Source organism: Nomascus leucogenys, chromosome X (assembly GCF_006542625.1).
Source record: "Nomascus leucogenys isolate Asia chromosome X, Asia_NLE_v1, whole genome shotgun sequence".
NCBI lineage: Eukaryota > Metazoa > Chordata > Mammalia > Primates > Hylobatidae > Nomascus > Nomascus leucogenys.
The window spans coordinates 64,431,226-64,454,649 of NC_044406.1; the positions used below are offsets into that span (position 1 = coordinate 64,431,226).

General features: G+C 36.8%; 1 protein-coding gene across 3 annotated transcripts in view; it reads right to left on the reverse strand.

Annotated features, from left to right (window-relative positions):
• The window catches only part of PHKA1 (phosphorylase kinase regulatory subunit alpha 1), a 139,129-nt gene that overhangs the window by 55,870 nt on the left and 59,835 nt on the right, over nt 1-23,424 (reverse strand). For all 3 annotated transcript variants that reach the window (XM_003280876.3, XM_003280877.3, XM_003280875.3), the window contains exons 13-16: nt 22,498-22,576; nt 15,841-15,975; nt 7,465-7,574; nt 6,353-6,497 (exon numbers count right to left, since the gene is read on the reverse strand). In XM_003280876.3, the coding sequence (XP_003280924.2) occupies nt 6,353-6,497; nt 7,465-7,574; nt 15,841-15,975; nt 22,498-22,576 (469 nt within the window). The remainder of the gene's footprint in view (nt 1-6,352; nt 6,498-7,464; nt 7,575-15,840; nt 15,976-22,497; nt 22,577-23,424) is intronic.

Genomic DNA, 23,424 nt, shown 5'->3' on the forward strand with positions numbered 1-23,424 from the left:
ATGTTGGCCAGGCTGGTCTCAAACTCCTGACCTCAAGTATCCTCCCGCCTTGGCCTCCCAAAGTGCTGGGATTATAGGCTTGAGCCACCCTGCCCAACCTCCCATATTTTTTTCTAAGACTCTCACAGGTTTATTTTTTATGTTAAGCTCTTTAATCTATTTAGAATGTATTTTTGCAAAAAAAGTAAAGTAGCAAGCCTAAATGAATTATTTTCCCAAATGTATTTATATTTACATTTTGTCTCTATTTGAAATTCTATCTTCATCATTATTTTAATTACAATGGATCTTTCACGTTCTTTTTAAAAATCTGGTTATTCATTTACATTTTCTCTTACATATGAAATCGAGGTTCAGCTTGTTCATAAAAATTTATGTTTTTATTATTATTGGGAATTGCCTGAATTGATATAATGAAAGTGGGTAATTTCTCAATATTAACTATTTATGTCTAGGAACATGGTGTACCTCTCTACTAATTAAAATATTTTATTGTCTTCAATAGTTTTATAGTTTTTCTCATACACTTTTATAAGTGTTCCTATTCAGCTTATACTTGTATTCTTACTTTTCTAGAAAATCTGTCAATTTTATCTAGATAGATGTACAAAATTGTAGTTGGTATTCTTTTACAGTGTTTAAAGTCTCCTCTATTTCTGTTGCTATATCTCCTTTGTCTTTCCTAACATTTTTATTATGTTTTTTTCTTTACTCTGAATTCTACTTTACCAGATATTAATGTAGCTACTTCTGCTTTTTAAAATTAATGTTTACATGGTATATCCTTTTCCTTCCTTTTCTTTTCAGTCTACGTATATTGTTATATTTGAACTGATGTATTTTGGCTATTTAAATTTAAAGTAATTATTGATATGTTAGGATTAAGTCTGCCATTTTATTGTTTTCTATTTGTACCTCTGTTCTTCATTTGTCTATTTTCTTCTTCCTGCCTTCTTATGGGTTACTTTTATATTTTTTAGAATGCCATTTTGATTTATCTATACTGGGTTTGACTGTTATCTCGTTCTGTAGGTTTCTTAGTGGTTACTCTAGGCATTGTCTTATATATAAAAACATGATGCATATATCACTCTTTACTAGTGTCAACATTATACCAATTAAAGTGATGTATAGAATCTTATCTCCCATTAAGATCCTTACTTTTCCCCATTTATAATATACTTGCCTTGAATATTTCTTCTACATACTTTGAGAACCACATTAAGCAATGCTTGTCAAGCATAGTTTAGAAAATTGAAGTGGAAGGAGTTCGAGATCAGCCTGGCCAACATGGCGAAACCCCGTCTCTACTAAAAAAATACAAAAACTTAGCCGGGCATGGTGGTGCGCACCTGTAATCCCAGCTACTGGGGAGGCTGAGGTAGGAGAATCACTTGAACCTGGAAGCTGGAGGTTGCAGTGAGCTGAGATTGCGCCATTGCACTCCAGGCTGGGTGACAGAGAGAGACTCTGAAAAAGAAAAAGAAAAAGAGAGAGGGGGGGGGGGGGGGAATTGAAGTGGAGAAAGTCTATTGCATTTACTCATATTTTCACTCCTTCTATTTTTATTTTTTCTTTTTGATGTTTCAAGATTCCATCTATTATTATTTCCTTTCTGTTTCAAGAACTTTCTTCAAACCATTATTTTAGGGCAGATCTCCTGCTGACAAATTCACTTAGCTTTCCTACATCTGAGAATGTCTTTTCCTTTTATTCTTGAAGTACACCGGACAGGGCAAAATTCTTGGTTTAAAATTCTTTTTTTTTTCAGTACTTAAAAAATGTTGTGTCACTTCCCTCTGGTGTCCATGGTTTCTGATGAGAAATTTGCTGTCATTCTGTTTGTCGCTTATAGACATGGTATTGTTTCTTTCTGGCCACTTTCAAGATATTTCTTCTTTAATGTTCAAGAACTTTATTATTATGTGTTTTGATGTGGATTTCTTCGGGTTTATCATGTTTAAGAATTTCTCATTTTTTAAAAAATTTGTAGGTTTATGTCTTTTACCAATTTTTCAGTCATTATTAGTTGGAATGCTTTTTCTGTTTTTCTCTCATACTTTTTCTCCTCTTTCTGAAACTTTTATAACATGAATGTTAGATCTTTTTAACATGAATGTTAAAAAATGTTAAATCTTTTGTTATTAGTCCTACAGGTCTTTGAGGCTCCGTTCATATTTTTTCAGTTTTTTTTTTACTGTGTTGTTCAGAATGGGTCATTTCTATAGTTCTGTATTCAAGTTCCCTCTGTTGTCTCCATTCTGCTACTGGGCCTATCTAGTGAGTTGTCCATCTCAGTTATTGTATTTTTCAGTCCTAAAACTTCCATTCAGTTCTTTGTATCTTCAGTTTCTTTGCTAAGACGTACATTCTACTTTATCATTAGTTTCAAGTGTGATTGTAATTGTGTGTTAAAGTGTTTTTATGATAACTGCCTTAAAATCTTTGCATGGTAACTCCAACATTTGTTGTTATCTGTTGATCACTGACACTACACTGGCTGAAGTGAGAGGAGCTCCTCTACTTTTGGGCAAGGATGAAAGTTTAAGCTCCCCACTAGCCCTTCTCTGATACTACTCCTAAGAGGGAGAGGGATGCCTCTTCAGAGCTGTGCAAGCGTGGAAGTCTAGAGTCCCCACTCAGTCTCTGCTGACAGGGGCATAAGTGGGGCCAAGTAAAATAGGGTCTAAAAGTTTTCTGTCTCTCTAGGTGGCTCCTTTCCTGTTCCTTCAGGTAGACAAAGCAGATTTTTCTTGGGTCTTTAAAAAAATCTGTTTTTCCTTTTTTTTTTTTTTTGTTTCTTTTTGTATTTCTGAGATGTCAGCTTCTCTAGCTTCCAGTCCAGGACATATAAGGCCCAGGATATTTACTGCTCTGCTGTTCCTCAGGTCTTAAAGTCCCTAGCTAATCTGCCTGCTTTCCAACTTTCAGAGTTTTCTTATGTCTGTTTTATATATAATGTCAAGGATTTTTAGCTGCACTTAGCAGGAGGAATAGGGAGAAGTGAGTCTATGCCATCTTGTCTCAAAACTAAAAGTCACTTTTTAAAAGTAGAAGTATTTAAGGATATGAAATTTTCTAAATATGACTTTGACCAAATCTCATAAATTATTAAGTAGTGGTATCATTTTTCATTTCTAAGAAGCATATAATTTCAAATTTGACTTTCTCTTTAATCTAATAATTATTTGGGAAAAAATATAATTCCTTTATAGTTAGATTCTTTTTAACTATTCTGTGTTAATTAGTTTTATGTCACATATCTGGCAATATCGTTTATATGATTTCTACTTTTTAAACATAAACATTCTTTGTGTGTTCTGCCTTTTTGGATACATAGTTATATATATACCCATAAATACAAAAATCAAGTTTGTTACTCCTCTATGTCTTTAATTATTTTGTATAATTCAACTGTGACATTCTGATAGAAGTATGTTGTTGTTTCCCATCATGAATATATAATAGTTTTGTGATATTGTCCCTAAGTTTTCCTAAACACTTGCTTTATGCATTTAATTCACATTATTCAGTACATGAAAGTTTATATATGTTATATCATGTTGGTGTACTATTTATCAATATACAATATCCTTCTTATCTCATTTACTGATTTTTGCCTTGAATTTTATTTGCTATTTTTGATACTAATACTGCTACCACTGCTTTCTTGTCAGCATTTACATGATATATCTTTACATATTCTTTTCTTCCATCTTTCTGTATGATTTTATTTTTGGGATATCTATTGTAAATAGCATCCACCTGGATGCCATTTATGTATTATTTTTGCTCTTTTATGTATTACAGGAATCTTTGTCTTTAATATGAGAATTTAACTAATCCACATTTCAATGTGATCACTAATGTTTGTTCTCTTTTCACCAGCACAAAATTTTCACTGGCAAAAACACACTGTTGTTGGTAATGTTTCAGGGACTGAAAGATCTGGTTTGAGGCCCAGCTCTGTCACTTACCAGCTTTCTGACTTTGGATAATGAGTACCTACCTGAATAAGAGTGTTGTAGAGATTTCAGAATAATTTATTGAAAGCACTTAGCTCAGTGCCTGGCACAGAGAAAGTATTCAGTAAATATTACAGTTATTATTGCTATTGTTATTGTTGTTTTTGTTATGTGACCACATATCAAGTACCAAAAATGCTTGATTTAAGCCTAGATCTTTAGTTTTATTCTGCTTCCCAAGCTGTGGCTATGTATCTCATCCCAACTGTCAGGTATTTCAATTCTGAAATCTCTTTGTCACTACAAATTCATGTCCCTTTATAACTGGCTTCTTCGTATAAAATGTCTCTGATTGTATCAATGCAGCAACATTTTACCTAGTGCTATGATCTGAATGTGCCCCCAAATTCGTTTGTTGAAACTTAATCACCAATGTGATAGCATTAAGAAGTAGGCCCTCTAGGGTGATTAAGTCATGAGTGTGGAGCCATCATGGATGGGATCAGGGCCCTTATAAAAGGGCTTAAGAGAGTGGGTTTGCTTCTTTTCTGTCCCTTCTACAATGTAAGAACACGTGTGTCTGCTGCAGAGGATGAAGCAACAAGGCACCATCTTAGAAGGAGAGACTTCAGGTCCTTCCCAGACACCAAACCTGTCAGCACCTTGATCTTGGACTTCCTAGCTCCCAGAACAGCACAAAATAAAATTCTATTATTTATAAATTACCAACTTTTTGGTATTTTGTTATAGCTATCTTAATTCATACCTTATATCTAGTTAGCCAATACCTGAGTTGGGTGTTGCTTAAAATGACTCGTATCTTTCTTTTTCATTCTGCTTTTATTACCTCCAATCCAGTGTACCCTCTCTTCACCTCATATGTGGATTAATTTCTTTGACATCAGTCTCTCCCCATTACAATGTGTACTGTCACCAATAGACCCCAAACATCATTTTTATCATATTACTCCTTGCTCAAAACCTTTTGATAGTTTCAGACTTCTGAGAAAAATCTGTATTAAATATCTTTGCTTATTTTCCAGGTCTTCATTATTGAACCCTACCTTACTTTTCCCATTTTGCTTATAATTATACTCCAACACACAAACTCCACTCTATTCAGGTGGGTCACTTCATTCTCCTCTCACGGGTCAAGTTCATTCTTGCCTCTACGGTTCACTCATGGTATTTTCCTCCTCACTTACAGTACCTTTCCTTCTGCACTCCTGTCATCTGAATACTATCCATTCCAAAAAGCCTGGTTAAGTCCTACCTCAGTTGAGAAATTTTCTTTGTCAACTGGATCTCCTTCACTGTAAAATACTGATCTAATGGTTTAGTAATTCTTTATATATTGTTTTAAATTGTTTCTATCATTCTTGCATATTAGCTTTTCATCTCCAATTAGACTTTATACTTTCTGAAGACAATTCTGCAAATATAGTAGTTTTTAAATGGGTACTTGTGTTAACTGTCTTAAGTAATGAAGAAAGACAAAGAGAAGAAAGACTACCCTACTTCCTCAAGTCCTGTGATATTGAAGCACTTTTGAGATGTGACCAAAATCCCTAATAGTCTGTCTGGATTTTGAATGATTTACAATAAGGGATTTTTCTTTAATGAAAAGGAATTCTATGTACTTTGGCAGTACAAACAGGCCTTTGGAAGCAACAGGAGAAACACAGAAAGGAAGCAGTCGCTTCAGTATTGGCTCTAGTCCTCCAGGAACCGAGAGAATAATAAAGCCTTTCACCCAGTTTCAAGTAAGCAATGTCAGGAAATCCAGTCAAAAAAAAAAAAAAAAAAAAAAAGAGGAAACGTAAGCCAAAAGCCTTTTGGCTTTTTCCCCTACTAGATTTTACAGCTTCCATTAGACAGGCTTTGGAAGAAGCAGCCTGGGAAATTATCTATAAAATCTTGATGTACCACTGGAGTAAGAAATATGCAGATATAGTATTACTGTCTTTAAAAATAATTGTATGAATAAAGTTTCTGAAAATTGACCTAGAAACTAATTATCTAAAGTAACCGCCAACCAAGTTTTAAGTTATCCTCTGCTACATTTTTTGAATTATAGCTCTCAAACTATCTGAAAACTATTCAATTATAGCCCTGAAATTATTCTTGTATGTTGATTTATGTATTATATATAGTCTGTCTTCACCTTCTAAAGCATAAGCTCCATGAGAACAGAAACCTCATCTGCCTTATTCACTCCATGTGTCCCCAGTGCTTAGAAAAGTGCTTGGCATAAAATAGGAGCCAATAAATACTGCTGAAAGAATAAATTATAAGAAGTAGCTCTCTAGAATCACCAAGATGTTGAAGGGCTAAATCTATGACTTATTTCCAAAATACATTCATTCCTTGCCTCATGCAGCCCTTACCAAGCATGCTGTGTGAGATGGGGAAGGTGATGGTGGGCTGGCCTGTCATCCGCCAGCGGCTACAGAGGTAGGAGAGGTCTGTTCTAAGCATTTCCACTATCATCTTGTTGTCCAGAGCCAGGTAGAACTGTTGCTGGTCTATAAACTGAGACAAATAAAAATAATAGCTCAGAATAATTTACTCTTACAATTATCAAGTAATATTTTAAACTACTCGCATATTCAGAAGAGTATCCAAGATGTCACAGGGCAATGATACCCCCACATTTAATGTCTAATACATTCCAAAGTATCTGGGGTTAACTGGCACATATAATAATTTCTGACATTTTTACGGTATGCTGCAGTTTACAAAGCATTTTCAAGTATATAATTTTATTTAATCCTGTAACCCCCCAGTGAGGGCTTTTCTTCTTTTAATAGATGAAAAATAAGGCTAAGAGATGATACGTGGATTAGCAAAATCATATGGCTAGCAAATGGCAAAGTCAGAAATAGAATCTATGATCCATTACTCTTTTGTTTATACCTACCTCAGCTGCACTATTTCAAATGTAAGATGACAAATGGGGAGTTTAAGCTTTCTTTCCAGAAAATGGTTTCTCCTCCCCATAAACACATATAATCAGGTTTATTATCGTGTAGCTAATAAACATCAGGCTAACAACGTGTTTAATAACAGCTAAAACAGTACCGACATTTTTGTTTAGAAGAGGATACTGAAGATTTCTATGAATGTAAAAAGGGCCCTTCCTCCAAAGAAAACATAATTCAGCTGAATAAAAAAGGTTGTATTTTGTTCATAAAGGACACATACAGTTTTATTTTTAACTTTTAAAAGTAAGGATTACTTTTGTAAGTACTCTAGCATTTGTAAAATCCTTAGTTTCTGCAATAACCAAGGTTACTTTTGGCAGTTACAATCACTTAGTGAAACTCTGTGCTGGAAGTTCAATTCAGTTCAGCTCTATAAATATTCACTGAGTAAGTTATGTGCAAGGCCTGGTGGAACTCTTTGACACTTATCCCAACTCCAGTAAATGCTTTATTTCTTCAATGTTTTTCTTTAATTTCCATTCAACTCAATGCACATTCCAGTTTATTTCTCCCACCTGTGGAGTGAAAGTAAAGATAGTTTTCCGAATGTCATAGAGTTTTGAAGTTCCAAGCACTCCCATGTGTCTGTAGGGTCGTCCACTGAGTTTCATTCTATTGTTGCATCCTGATACAGAATTGAGAAATGGTAAAAAATATTTCTACAGCACAAATCAAATCAGCAAACATTTTTGCATATATATATATATACACACACACACATACACAATGTATGTATATACATATAGACACACACACACACATCCACTGTATTTCTTTGAATTTAAGTTGTCTTCTTTTTACAGTTTAGCATTCTGAAATTGGAATCCAACCTATAATTGATATCTATGTTAAATGTAGCTGAATTTCTTTTCGTCTTCCAAAAGGGAGTTATAAAATTGATACCTCTTACGATGAGAAAATAGTTTATTCACACACATATTTTTCTTTTATATCATAGGATAACACTGTTTATATTGTTCTGAAACTGTTTTACCCAAAACACATATTAAATATGCTTTCATGTCAGTACTGACAGGACTACTACTTTTTTATTTTTTGACTAGAACACATTTTTCTTGGGAATTTAATTTTTTTCCTTTGCTTTACCTAAGTGTTATACTTATAAAATATGCCAGTTTTAGTGTTGCTTTACTCTTAGGGGGCTAGCACCAGAGAATTGTCAAAGCCTTGGTCATATTCCAGGGTCCACGCAGTAAAGCACACATTTTATCTGAGACTGATGTCACAACCAGGTTTTCCCACTACTCCTTCCTTTTTGTTTCTATTTAATACTGTAAAATATATACAACATAAAATTTACCATTTACCATTTTAATAACCTTAAGTTCAGTGGCATTAAGTACATTTACATCATTGTGCAAACTTCACCACCAACTATCTCCAGAACTCTTTCATCTTCCCAAACTGAAACTCTATTCATTGAACAGTAACTTTTCATATTCTCTGCTTCCTAACCTCTGGCAACCACCGTTCTACTTTGTATCTCTATGAATTTGGTATCTCATATAAATGGAATAATACAGTATCTTTCCTTTTGTAACTAGCTTATTTCATTTAGCATAATCTTCAAAGTTCATCTACGTGTAGTATATGTCAGAATCTCGTTCGTTTTCAAGGCTTAATAATATTCCATTTTGGGTATACATTTTGTGTATACATTGCATATTGTTTATCCATTCATTGATGGACATTTGGGTTGTTTCCACTTTTTGGCTATTGTGGGCAATGCTGCATATTGATGTAGAAAATGTTCAAGTTCCTATTTTCACTTCTTTTGGATATATACTCAGAAGTGTAATTGCTGGATCATATAGTAATTCTATGTTTAATTTGTTTGAGGGACTGCCATATTGTTTTCCATAGGGGCTGACACATTTTACATTCCCATCCACAGTACACAAGAGTTTTCATGTCTCCACATCCTCATGTTGGCTATTCAGGGTCCCTTGAGATTCCATATAAATTTTAGAAGAAATTTTTCTATTTTACAAAAATTGTCATTTGGGCTCTTGATAGGGCTTGCATAGAATCTGTTGATAGCTTTGGGTTGTACTGGCATCTTAAAAATATTATGTCTTTTAACCCACAAAGACAGCATATCTTTCCATTTATCTGTGTCTTCTCTATTTCTTTTAGCAATGTTTTTCCATTTTCAGTGTACAAGTCTTTCAACTCCTTGGTTAAGCCTATTCTTAAGTATTTTATTCTTTTTGATGCTATTATAAATGGAACTGTTTTCTTTTTTTTTTCTTTTTTTTAATTTTTTTATTTTTCTTTTTTTCTTTTTTTTTTTGAGACGGAGTGCAGTGGCACGATCCCGGCTCACTGCAAGCTCCGCCTCCCGGGTTGACGCCATTCTCCTGCCTCAGCCTCTCCAAGTAGCTGGGACTACAGGCGCCCGCCACCACGCCCTGCTAATTTTTTTGTATTTTTAGTAGAGACGGGGTTTCACCGTGGTCTCGATCTCCTGACCTCGTGATCCCCCCGCCTGGGCCTCCCCAAGTGCTGGGATTACAAGCGTGAGCCACTGTGCCCAGCCTTGGAACTGTTTTCTTAATTTCCTTGTCAAATAGTTTATTTTTAGTGTATAAAAATGTAACTGACTTTTGTGTGCTGATTCTGTATCCTATAAGTTTGCTGAATTTGTTTATTAGTTCTCACAGTTTTTTTTTTTTTTTTTTTTTTTAATAAAACCATGTCATCTGTGAATGGAGACCGTTTTAATTTTTCTTTGCCAATTTGGATGTCTTTTATTTCTTTTTCTTGTCTAACTGCTCTGGCTAGAACTTCCAATGCTGGCCGACTGTGATGGTGTGTGCCTGTTGTCCCAAAGACTAAGGTGGGAGGATCCCTTGAGTGCAAGAGTTTGTGACCAGCCTGGGCAACACAGTGAGGCCTTGTCTCAAAAAAAAAAAAAAAAATGCTATGTCGAATAGAAGTCTGTGTGTCTGTTTTCTTTTTTCTTTTTTCTTTTATTAATTTTATTAATTTATCAATTAATAACAAGTCATGGTTTTCTAAGTCGTCTTGTTATATTTTTTCAATGCTGAATACAGTGTATAAAGAATTGTAGAGGTTCTGGATGACATTATTTCCCTCCAGAGAAGATTCAGTTTATTTTAGCAGGCAGATACAGTATAAGCAGATCTTCTTCGCCCAATCAGGAATTAAGAAGACTGTGTTTTAGGATTTGTATTTGAGGCTTTCTAAGAACTTGTCTATTTATGGTTTTTCCTTACTCCTAAGGTGTAGTCCACTCTTTAGGGGTTTCAACTGAAAGCCCAAGGTGTTTATCACAGCGCCTTCCACATAGGAAGGTCCAGAAATGCAATTTTTGTCTCTGTAGAACAGTGAGACTTTCTGCTTAGTTTCTTGGCCCCTTACATCGTGCAAGCAAAACTTAAGAATCAGCAAATGCCTCAAAGGTGAACTGCACAGAGAATAGTGAGTTTATTCTTTGAGTGTGTCTTCTGTCCAAGGTTTTAGTTTCTCAAGTTCTGGCTGTTGTAATTACTCTCTGAAGCCTTCACTCACCTCCATTTTTAAAATCCAGCCATTCCAGTTATTCTTAGTATGACAGCCCAATACAAGCTATTTCATCACAGCTGGAAGCTGAAAGTCTACCTTTTCTTTTTAGCTATGATACAATATACATAATTCTACCATTCTTGTTTGTACACATTATAGTACTTCTAATTGTTGTGTTGCCACCACAGATTATAATATAGTGAACATCCTTGAATATATGTCCTTGTGTACTTGTACGAGTGTTATATAGGATAGATTCCGGGCTGGGTGCAGTGGCTCATGACTGTAATTCCAGCACTTTGGGAGGGAGGCCAAGGTGGGCAGATCACGAGGTCAGGAGTTCGAGACCAGCCTGGCCAACATGGTGAAACCCCGTCTCTACTAAAAATACAAAAATTAGCCGGGCATTGTGGCAGGCACCTGTAATCCCAGCTACTTGGAAGGCTGAGGCAGGAGAATCACTTGAACCTGGGAGGCAGTGGTTGCAGTGAGCCGAGATCGTGCCACTGCACTCCAACCTGGGCAACAAGAGCGAGACTCCATCTTGGGGGGAGAAAAAGAAAAAAAAAGGGTAGATTCCTAGAAGTAAGGTTGTTGGTCAAAGACATGTGCATTACTTTTTTTTTTATAGGTAATGCCTACCTGCTTCTAATTTACACTACCAGGAGTGCTGAGAGTGTCCACATCTCCACATATTCATCAGCACTGGATATTGGCAATCTTAACTTTTGTAAAATTGATGGGCAAAAAATTACATAGCACTATTCTTTTATCTTACATTTTCACAATTATTGGTGAGGTTGAAACTATGATAACTTAAAAAATATAGTACTAGGAAAGAAGAAACAGTGATCAGCAGCACCAAAAAGTAAGATTAAAAGTATCCACACACATGTGAGTGAGTATATGCATGTACAGTAAATTATAAAGGTGGAATTTTAAAACAACCTATATATGAATTATTCAATCAGTAGTGCTGGAACGATTGGTTATTTGGCAAAAAGTCAGATTTTTACCTCATTGGATAAACTAAAATTAATATTATAGCCTAAGACTTAAATGTAAAATTGTAACCATAAATAACAAAGAAAATGCAGTGAAAATGTATTTGACCTAGGGATGGGACTATCTTTCTAAGTGTAACAGCAAGGAAAGAATCCAAAAAAAGAGAAAATTTTACTACATAAAATATAAAACTTCTATCATGAAAAGCAGCACAAAATTAAAGGGCAAATAACAAAATAGCAAAACATTGCAATAACATGTGGAAGAGAAAGTGTCAGTATCCCTAATATATTTTAAAATACCTCATGGAAATCAGTAAGAAATCAACAAGTATCCAGTAGAAAAGTGGCAAAAGAATATAAGTAGACGATTTGCAAAATTAACAGAAAAAGGCTATTTATGAAAATAACTTTTGAAGAAATTACGTTAATACAGCTATCAAATTGGATTGTAGGTGGCTACTTACCAAAATGTAACAGAGTTTATCATATATTGTTATTTTTCAAGAAAAACAGAATGCAAAATCCATTCTTAATGACATCATTTTTCTAAAAACATGTTTGTACTTATTTTATTTAAAATGATTGGAAACAAATATGCCAAAATAAAAGGTGGCTTCCTCTGAGTGGTGGAATTACAGGCGATTGTTATCTTTTTCCTTTGTGCTTGTCTCTGTTTTCCAGTTCCCTGCAGTCAATGCACACATACCAATTTGTAATCAGATAGCTTACAACTTATGAAATTTGGAAAGAACCAGAATAGCATACCCATTCAGATAGAATTAGGAGATAAATTCATAATTCTTGAAGGACTGAAAAATATATCTGATAAAATGGATATAGCTAATATTTAAAGATTTGTACACAGGCAAGAAAATAATTATCTAAAAGAAAGTAACAGACTAGGAAATATATATAAATCTCACTGATAAAAGCTTACCATAAAATATAAATAATTGATAAATATATACAGAAATGTGCAGACCCTATTAGATAAGCAAGCAATTGTAGACACATAGTTTCAAAAAAAGAGGTAAAGCAAAAATAGAAAAATGTACAGGTCACTGGGAATCAAAGATAGAAAATTAAAATAATTTATACATACTAAAACCTACTTATCTAACAAAAATAAAACTCCAATGTTAGTGGGGTAGTAAAAAAGAAAGGTATATTTTATATCTTAGTTACATCACTATAAATTAGTTCGTCTTTGTAAATAATCATCTGGCAACATGTAACAAGAGCTAAAAAGCTGTTCACAATCTTATCCAGAATCCCTTTACTGAGAATATACAATTAATAAAACAGTGGTCTATAAAAAGGCATTTATAGAAGGATAAAAATTCTCGAAACAATTCAGCTAATAATAAGGAAACAATTACTTTAATTTGATGAAATACTATATAGCTATTTCAATATGTGGAAATGCATCATGAGAGAATAAGTGAAAACAAACAGGACACAAGTGAATATAGGCATGTTAAAGATAACTATTAAAATGTATCTATATGCACTAAGATTAGAAAAGAATTAGCATTACATAAAGATTTGAACTTAATATTTTAAGTTCTTACTTTTACAAAGTTGATTAATCTCATAATTTAAAAAAATAAAAAAGATGTTTTAGAACTGACGATGAAATACTGAGCATTTGAGGTGAGAAAGAGAACTCCGTTTAGTTAACATATATAAACAAATACACCTGTTAAAGAAATATCTCTTTTCCTTCATGGAATTATGGTTGTTATTTGACATATCCTTAGGGCAATTTTGTTATTGTGAAACTGTTCCAATAACAGAATTTTCAATAGTCACTCATCTGACTGATAAGTCATCAAATGTTGCCTCATCTATCATGCTTTTCCTGACTTCCCCAGGCAAATCTATCCCCTTTCTTCTGTATTTCATATGTAACACCATGGTCATAGCATTTATAAGATTGTACTGTGATTATTTAGTTGCATGGCTATGTCTTCCATAGCATCTAGCCCAGTGCCTGGTACATAATAAGTGAGCAATAAATGCTTATGAATGAATGAATGAAGCAAACGAAAGAACATATCAGGAAGATAAATGTCCACTTGTCACTTGAGTCCTTGGAATGTTTGATCATCATTAAGTTTTTATTTCCTTTGGCTAGAAAATAAGAACTTAGTAAGAGGCCCAAGATGGAGTCTAGGTTTTGAAAAAGTAAATAGTAAGGAGATTGCTTCTGTTTGTTGGAGAGACCTGATGTGAGGCAGGCAGATTCTATAAATAATGGCCCAGAGCTTAGAAGTTACCTGTTTCCCAGTAAGATATGCCAATTTAGAATAATAGATGCAATGAAGCAATGGGTAAAATTAACCTATTAACTTTTGAGTGAGAGCCAGAGAGAATCAGGTCAAAATCACCAACAGGACTTGCATAAACCCATTACTGTAGAGACTTCTAAGAGTTACAAAGAAAGTAACTGTAAGATCAACTAGTACTCAGGTGGGTAAGATGTTGGCTAAATAGGGAAATACCTTCCTTATCTCAAGGGATTTAGTGCAAGTGGACTAGTATCTGGAGACTAGAAGTGCATTATAGGTCTGGGGCTACAGGGAATGGTCAAAAAAATAAAAACAGGAAGCAGGTTCTGGGAAGGGGTGAGGTATGTATCCTACCTAGCAAAGCATCCACCCAAATCAGCCTCAGAAGTTTCAGAGCCTTGACTTGGTATTTACCTCAGCTAGGGTTGAGTAAATAGAGGGAACCAGGAGTATTTTATAATATTCAAACTAATTTGTGGCTAGATTTTAGAAATTTATTAGGATCTGAGACATATTCAATAAATTTGTTAATTTCTATGTGTATATATTTTAGTTCTTCATTATCTTTTTAAAACAAAGTTTCTTTAGAAAATTCTAATCATGTTATATATGAATTTTTAGGAAAGGGACATTCCTACATCATAGCTAGGATGGAAGAAAGAAATCCACATACTCCTAAAGCCAGATGCCATCTTAATAGCTCCGGAATGCAAGGAGTTCAAGCCTTGTTGGCATTAAATATACGTTCCTAGAGACAGACAAAAGTCAGCTCTGACTCTTGGTCCTTTCCTCTTTGGTTGATTCCCTCTCAATTTAGACAAAGAAATCAAGTGACTGGAGTTAAGTGCCAGAGAAAAGGGAAGGAGGCTGGTTTTAAGCTGGGAATACTTGCCTTACTAACATACCATTCTTGAGTGATAAAAAAGTATACATACACACACACACACACACACACATGCACACATATACAAACTAACTTCTGGGTTTGTAAGTGGCAATCCACTATCTAAGATCCAATCTTTTACAAATCTACTCCCTTGTGGTTTAAGATTGTATTACTTTTCTATTGGTTCTATAACAAACTACCACAAACTTGGTGGCTTAAAACAACACAGATTTATACTTCTACAGTTCTTGGCATCATGAGTCCAAAATGAGCATTATGGGACTAAAATCAAAACCAAAGTGTCAGCAGGGTTGATTCCTTCTGGAGGCTCCAGGGAAGAATCTATTCCTTGCCTCTTCCGGCTTCTAGATGATGTGGGCATTCCTTGGCTCATAGCCTTCTCACTCTAATCTCTTGCTCCTGTTGTCACATCTCCTACTTTTATAGTCTGGTCTTCCTCTGATTCCTTTTATAAGGACACTTGTGATTACATTTAGGGACCACCTGGGTAATCCAGGATCATCCTCCTATCTCAAATGAGTCCATTTGGCCATATAAGGTAAGGTTTATAGGTTCCAGGAATTAGGACTTGGATATCTTTGGGGAGTCATTATTCAGTCTTCCACAAGAGTAGTTTAGAATTTCTTTTAGATAACAATATAGTAATTTGTCTAATGCAAAAAATCTGTCACTAAGTTTAATATGTGAATTAATTAAAAAATAAGTACTAATTAAAAATAAGTATTATATTAAGGAATCTTTTATATTATCAACTAGTTCATTAAATGACAAAGTATAAAAGACCTAAAAATAAGTTCCTTGGCTATCATTCCATATAAAATAAGCAAGTATTTGAAAGAGAGGTATAGGTTCCAAGAAAGGAGAGAACATGTTATTTAAGCACACACTTGGAATAAAGATACAATATTGGCTGATAATAGTCATGCCTTACGTACCCAAAGGGTTCATAAAACACACCTAAAATTATCAGACCTGCTCAGAATAGAGAAGGTAAGAAACTTGGATTCTAGAGACTCTAAATTCCTTCTCAGATCCAGCTTAATAAAGCAATACACAATCATGAAGAAGAAAAAAAGGATGGAAACCAGCCTGTATTGAATACTGCTTTGATTCTAGCAGGCTGGCCAATCTCCTTACCTAGGCTGGAATAAATGTGGCTGAGAATACGAGCTGGTTGTACTCTGATGGGGTATACCTCAGCAATGGTCTCCACGTAAATTCCCTTGTCCTTCAAAATGGCCTTGATTTCTTCTGTTTCAGCTAGAATGGAGACTAGAGGAGACAAAGAAGATGAGGTCAACAGAAAATTTTATTTCAATAGCAACTTAACAATCTCTCAAGTTATATAATTTCTTTTGAAGAGAAAAAAAGGAAATGGGAGGAAATGAACAGTTATTGAAGAACTTTGATAAAATAAGTATCATGCTAAATACTTAATATTATCTAAAAGGAAAAGTAAAAGATCTCAAGACTAGAGCATTAGATTTTGCTTTTTGGCTAAATACTTATGTGCTCCTAGAGAATACCACACTCTCTTTATATCTAAGATTCTATGTTTAAATGGGGGAAAAATCCATCATGAGGTTTGTTACAGATTTGGTAAAAACTGATTCCCCGAGTTCTTTTGTATCAGTAAACCTAAGGTCAGAGCCAGGTATGTGGGGGTAATAAAGAACACCCTAATGACAAGAGTTGCCTATAGCTAGAGAATGATAGAAGGCATGGTGAATTGGGGATAACAATTTGAGTCATCAACATATAGAAGGTATTATAGTTGAAATTGTATGTTTTTTAGGCGGCAGGTAGGGGGTGCTGGGGAGAGATGGGGGATGATACTTCTCTAGATTCAGAGCCTGCCAAGCCTGGACAGCTCCATTTTCTTCCTCTTATACTCATGTCACTGAAGTAGGAAGCCCAACTACAAGAGAGGAGGCTAGGCCAGCTTCCTGATTCTTCTTTTCACTTTCCCTATATGGAACAGACACCTGACTGGGGGCCAGTAATCCAACTGAGGCTTTAGCTGTCTTGACACTAAGCACCAGTGGCAAATGTGCCCTCTACTCCTGCTCCTCTAGTGCTGGTAGATGTGATGGATTGTTCACAGGAAAAAGAATGCACTGCTTGGTTCATTCTAGCTTACTATTATTTTCTAGATTGAGTTTTTGAAGCAAAGGCTTAGTTAACAAAGTGCTACTTTGCCTTCCTTTGCCATTATCCTTTGTGTATTTTTCTATCTTGGGAACCTCATGCTAATGGGCTGCTGTTGTCTGGGCCAGGATAGCAGGATACGTCGATCACAGAGTCCCCTGGACATAACACCATCTTGATTACTTCTAACTGAAAACATGAAAATAAAAGAGATTCTTCAAGGAAAAATGTGCAGGGGAAGAATGATAGGGGGCTGAGGACAGTCCAGGAAAAAATATATGGCAATTCATTCATTCATTAGTAAACATTTATTAAGTACCTCAATGGATGAGGTGCTATGCTAGTCACTAGGGATACGGAAATGGATAAATTAGTCTTTCCCTCAAGGAGCTCACAGTGTAACAGAAGTGGCATACACATGGATTGTAAAATGACCTGCTAGGTAAATAGAGATAAGTGCACAAAACTTTATGAGACCATCCAGGAGTGACACCTAGGTAGTGTGGGGTTGGGAGGAGTGGTACCAGGAAAGGCTTCCGAAAAGAGTTGATGCCTAAACTGAGCTTGAAATAATGAATAAGTTAGTTAGGAGAAACAAGGGATTAGGAAGGATATACCCATTCTAGGAATAGGGTCCAGAAAGAACTTATCAAGCACAGAGATGAAAAACAGCATGGCTGCATGTATAGAGGGAGGTGGGAAGAACCACATACACTTCAATATTGCAGTAGCATTAATATACCTTGCAGAGTGGCAAAAGAAACGGATCTGGAAAGATAGACAGGGGTTAGAGCATCGTGAAGGGCATATGCATCACTTGAAGGATTTTGTATTTCATCTTTGGGCCATGCTTTCCAAAATGCTTTCTACTGAGCCTCAGGATTCTTCAGGGGAATTGGTTGTAAGAGTAGAGGGGACTGAAGGACAGTCAAGTGAACAATACTCTGGGGCCCCAGGAGTACCTTCAACCCAAGCAACTCATTTTTTTGTTTTATAAAATATTTAGAAAATTATTATTTAGTGCCTCTTATGTGCTAGGCACTGCCATATGTTAAGGACATGATCCCTACATGGAAAAAATGAGATGGCTGTAGAGTCCTGCTAGAGGCCTGAATTGAAGTTAACCTGCAATAGGATATGATAAAGGTAAGGAAGAAATTGTACCAGACAGAATAAATAGCATGGGCAAAGGCTCAAGGGAACAGAAAACAAGGCAGAGCTAGGAATTATAAAAAGCCCTTTATAACAGGAACATGTAGTATAAAGGGGCAGTGATAAAAAATGAAGCTGGAGATGGGGTCAGGGGCTAGATCTAAAGGGCCTTGTAAGTCATATTAAGGAGACTGCCAATGGGAAGCGCTTGTAGAGGTATAATCAGAGGAATACCACATTAATACCTGTACCTTAAAAATAGTACATTCAGATTGATAGAGAATAAACTGATAGACTGTAGTGAAGACAGAGAGACCAGCTAAAAAGTTACTACAAGGCCGGGTGCTGTGGCTTACGCCTGTAATCCCAGCACTTTGGGAGGCAGAGGTGGGTGGATCACCTGAAGTCAGGAGTTCGAGACCAGCCTGGCCAACATGGTGAAACCCCGCTTCTACTAAAAATAAAAAAAAATTAGCCGGGTGTGGAAGTGCGTGCCTGTAATCCCAGCTACTCCGGAGGCTGAGGCAGGAGGATTGCTTGAACCCAGGAGGCAGAGGTTGCAGTGAGCTCAGATTGTGCCACTGCACTCCAGCCTAGGCGACAGAGTGACTCCATCTCAAAAAAAAAAAAAAAAAAAAAGTTACTACAGTAATGCAAGGAAGAGATGTTGACTACCTCTATTAGGATCAAGATATTGGTACTGGAAAAACTGGATGAGGCCGGGCACGGTGGCTCAAGCCTGTAATCCCAGCACTTTGGGGAGGCCAAGGCGGGTGGATCACGTGGTCAGGAGATCGAGACCATCCTGGCTAACACGGTGAAACCCCGTCTCTACTAAAAATACAGAAAAATTAGCCAGGCGTGTTGGCGGGCGCCTGTAGTCCCAGCTACTCGGGAGGCTGAGGCAGGAGAATGGCGTGAACCCGGGAGGCGGAGCTTGCAGTGAGCCAAGATCGCGCCACTGCCCTCCAGCCTGGGCGACAGAGCGAGACTCCATCTCAAAAAAACTGGATGGATCTCAGAATTATTTAGGAAATAAAGCAGCCAGAACTTGTTAAATGTTGAATGTAGGAGATGAGAGAGAGGAAAATATCAAGGATTCCCTAGGTATTTACTTGTGTAACTGGGAGGATGGTGTGTCATTTAATGACACAGGCATATAGGAGGAAAAGCAGGTATGGGTGATGTAGTACTAGGAGGGTATAGCTGAATAATTTTAGACATGTTGAATAAATTTACAGTGCAAGTGAGACACCCAAGTGAGGCTACCTTAAAGGAAGCTGATACAGATTCAGGAGTCTTTAGCATAGAAAGAGATGAGATGGGTCAAGGAGAATATATAGAGAAAAGGAGAAGCGAACTTAGAATATAACCTTGGAAAATGCCAACATAAAAGACATAGGCAAATGAAGAAAAGCTGGGGGTGAAGTGGAGGAGTTCTTACATCATGGCTTGTATTTCCTCTATGATATAGGAGGTGAGATCATCTTCTGAGAGTGAGGGAAGAAGTAAGAAGGTGGAAAGAGGGAAAAGGGAAAAGGGAAAAGGTTGGAATAGGAGGAGGCTGAGGAACAGAAAGAAATATTTATAGAAGCAAGAGCAGTGGACTAAGGACAGAATTCTCAGAAATACCAATAGTTAGGGGGCAAAGAAGAAGAGGAAGACCAGAATGAGAAAGAAATGTGCTTAATCTAGGTTGAAGGAGATTCAAGAGAGTATGGCATCATAGAAGACATGGGATACAGATTAAATACTCCAGTAAGATACAGATTAAAAAGTACCTACCAAATTTGGGAATACAAAGGTCACTGGTAACTTAAGCAAGACCATTTTCATAGTAGTAAGCCAGACTATAAAATACTGCAGAATAAAGGGAAGATAAAAAAGTGGAAGTTTGGATGAGAAAGAAAGAAGCTATATAGTGTAGAGGGAGATGAACATGTCAGTAGACTAAAGAAAACAAAACCAACAGAATGGGAGAGTTTGAGGATTCCAGGAAAGAGTAAGTTTCTAGAGAAGGCTAAGGAAGAAGATAATGATCAAACATCAGAAGGAAGACTTGTCCTTGAATAGGAGAAGAAACCCTTTTTCTGAGGTTGTAGAAAATGAGGCAAGGGTAAGTAAGACTGTAGTGGTAGGGAGGGCTGAGACACTGACAAAGATCAGAATATTATCAGGCATGAAGCAGCAGGCCGAGAATTAGCCTGAAAAAAAGAGGTGGGGATTGAAAACAGAGAAGGTGTGGAATAGTGGTTGAGAAGTATGAAAATGTTGACTAATAAGAACAAGGATGAACAGGAGGCACTGTAAACCTAGCTGAGTTGGAGACCATGATTTCCAGTGCCACCACTCTGCTCATTTGTGTCTTTTTATTCCCCAATAGCTTTTTAGCAGGCCAGGTATAGGATCAGAAAATGCAGACTGTAACACTGACCTGGGGCTGTGATTTTTTGAGTGGGTGTAATAGAAAGTATGGTGCATTGGTGACTGGGAGATTTAGATGAACAACCATGAGGTAGAAAAGGGTAAACTAGGGGAAAATAGAAACAAGGGTAATGGGAAGAAAAAGAAAGTTGAGGCCGGGCGCGGTGGCTCAAGCCTGTAATCCCAGCACTTTGGGAGGCCGAGGCAGGCGGATCACGAGGTCAGGAGATCGAGACCATCCTGGCTAACACGGTGAAACCCCGTCTCTACTAAAAATACAAAAAATTAGCCCGGCATGTTGGCGGGCGCCTGTAGTCCCAGCTACTCGGGAGGCTGAGGCAGGAGAATGGCGTGAACCTGGGAGTCAGGCTTGCAGTGAGCCGAGATCGCGCCACTGCACTCCAGCCTGGGGGACAGAGCCAAGACTCCGTCTCAAAAAAAAAAAAAAGAAAGTTGAAACAATGTTATGACTATGATCACAGAGTAGAATATTGGAATTTCAGATATATGAAGTGAAAGAGCCTTAAAGTTTGGTCCTTTGAGTGGATGGCTAAAAGTATAGGTAGAAGGAAAGGTCACTAGAGTTATGGATATCCAGAACTTTGAGACTGAAGTGTTAGACTGCACTGACGTGAATGCTAAAATCTAGTTCTATGGCAGGATTTGGAGAGGAAGAGGAAGGCTGTAGCCAAGCCTCAAAGTCTTCAAAGAATGAATTAGAGCAACCAGGAGATCAACATAGACAGGTGGAATAAACCTCAAAGGAGAACAAGATCTCTCATGGGAAGGGAAGAGTAATGACTTTTATATAATGGTTGCTATATACATTGATAAGCAAGAACTACCTCTATGACCACGTGGGATGTCAAGTATAAGAAAATTTAGAAAACACACGAGATTATTTTCCATATAGAACCAACCCCAAAGTCAAGTGATTGGAGACATCTCAAAGGAGTTTCACAACACCACATTGGATTGTGATGCTAGAGAGTAAAAAATTACTTCAAGTCTTCTACACTAAGAGACTAGAATAATGGTGATATCATTGAGAGAAATAAGGAAGGTAGAACGATTTGCATTTCTTAGGAGAGGAAAAGGATGGGATGGAGACAAAAGAGGTCAGTTTTGTGTTTGAAGTGTAAATGGCACAGAAGTTTTATAGATATTGGGACTAGAATTCTTAACATGTTTATAGAACTCAGCCTAGAGTTCTGCAGAAAGTAGATGTCCCAAATTTAAGTAGATTGTTAGGAATAAAAACAAAGGTTTGGAGTATTCTCCAAAGAGGTAATAGTTGGGGCCATGGAAGCAAATTTACTATGAAGGAGGCAGGCTTAGCTAACTAATACAGAGTGTAAATACAGAAAGACAAGAGTATAAGACTAAGTGCAGCCAGGCGCAGTGGCTCACACCTGTAATCCCAGCACTTTGGGAGGCCGAGACGGGCAGATCATGAGGTCAGGAGTTCGAGACCAGCCTGACCAACATGGTGAAACCCCGTCTCTACTAAAAATACAAAAATTAGCTAGGCGTGGTGGTGCGCGACTGTGATCCCGGATACTCAGGAGGCTGAGGCAGGAGAATTGCTTGAACCCAGGAGGTGGAGGTTGCAGTGAGCCGAGATTGCGCCATTGCACTCCAGCCTGGGTGACAGAAAGAGACTCCGTCTCAAAAAAAAAAAAAAAAATACTAAGTGCAGAACCATTAGAAGGATATACAAAGAAAGAAGTACAGTAGAAATAGCACAGAAGGAGTGGTCAGAAAAAAAGCAGAGATAACCAGGAGGCTAAAATGTTATGACAATGAAAAGAAAATAATTTCCAGATATAAGGAGTGGTTAAGAGTGTCAAATAATATTTTGGAGTCATCTGACATAGAACATCATTCATTTGTTTATTATTAAGATAACCAGCATTTTGAAACCAAACCGAACCAAGTTCATTGTTTACTTTTTGAAGTCTAATAAAGTGAAAGATATAGAATAAAGTCATAATTTACTAGCCTAAAGATCTCTGCCCATAACCAGACCTTTAATATAAAGTTTCTTCCACTGGGAATAAGAATACATACCTTGAACCACAACATCTGGCTTTGGTACAGTAGAAAACCTGCGATTCAGGGGATCAATTTCTCCAGGGGCTAAAAATCCCTAAAGAAAAACCATAAAAAGACAGATTATTAAGTCTCAAAAGAAAAACTAATATTTGAGGGAAAACAACATCCCTATGCCCATAAACTTGCACCATCACATTCAAGAGACAGGTGTAGAAAGGAAACAAATGCCTTCACTGTATGAAAATGTTTGAACTCCCAAATTCACACCAAAACTCATTTTATCCAGAGTTAATTTCTATTGGCTGCCACAAATCCTTTTTTAGGTAGGGTATAAATATGTAGGGTATAATTTGTTTTTTTTTGAGACAGGGTCTTTCTCTGTCACCCATGCTGGAGTGCAGTGGTGCAATCATGGCTCACTGCAGCTTCAACCTCCTGGGCTCAAATAATCCTCCCACCTCAGCCTCACAAGTAGCTAGGACCACAGGCGTGTGCCACCATGCCTGGCTAATTAGTTTATTCATGGAGACAAGGTCTCGCTTATGTTGCCCAGGCTGATCTCAAACTCCTGGACTCAAGCAATCCTCCCTCTTTGGCCTCCTAAAGTGGTGGGATTATAAGCATGAGCCACTGCACCCAGCTGGGTATAAATTATAAATAAACAGAAAGTTTTTTGGTTATTCCTCTATCTTCTCTGGATATACATATGATTAGATGATTAGATCACAGAACTTATCAGTAATTTAAGCCATTAGTCCTGCTGTATTCTCATTTGTTCATGTATCTACTATACCTTCTGCACATCAGAAATCTTTTGACTTGAGTTTCTGCCCTTTATGAAATGGGATGAACTCACCTATTTTTTCCTTAAGAATACAAATCACTGGCTGGGCGCGGTGGCTCATGCCTGTAATTTCAGCACTTTGGGAGGCTGAGGCGGGC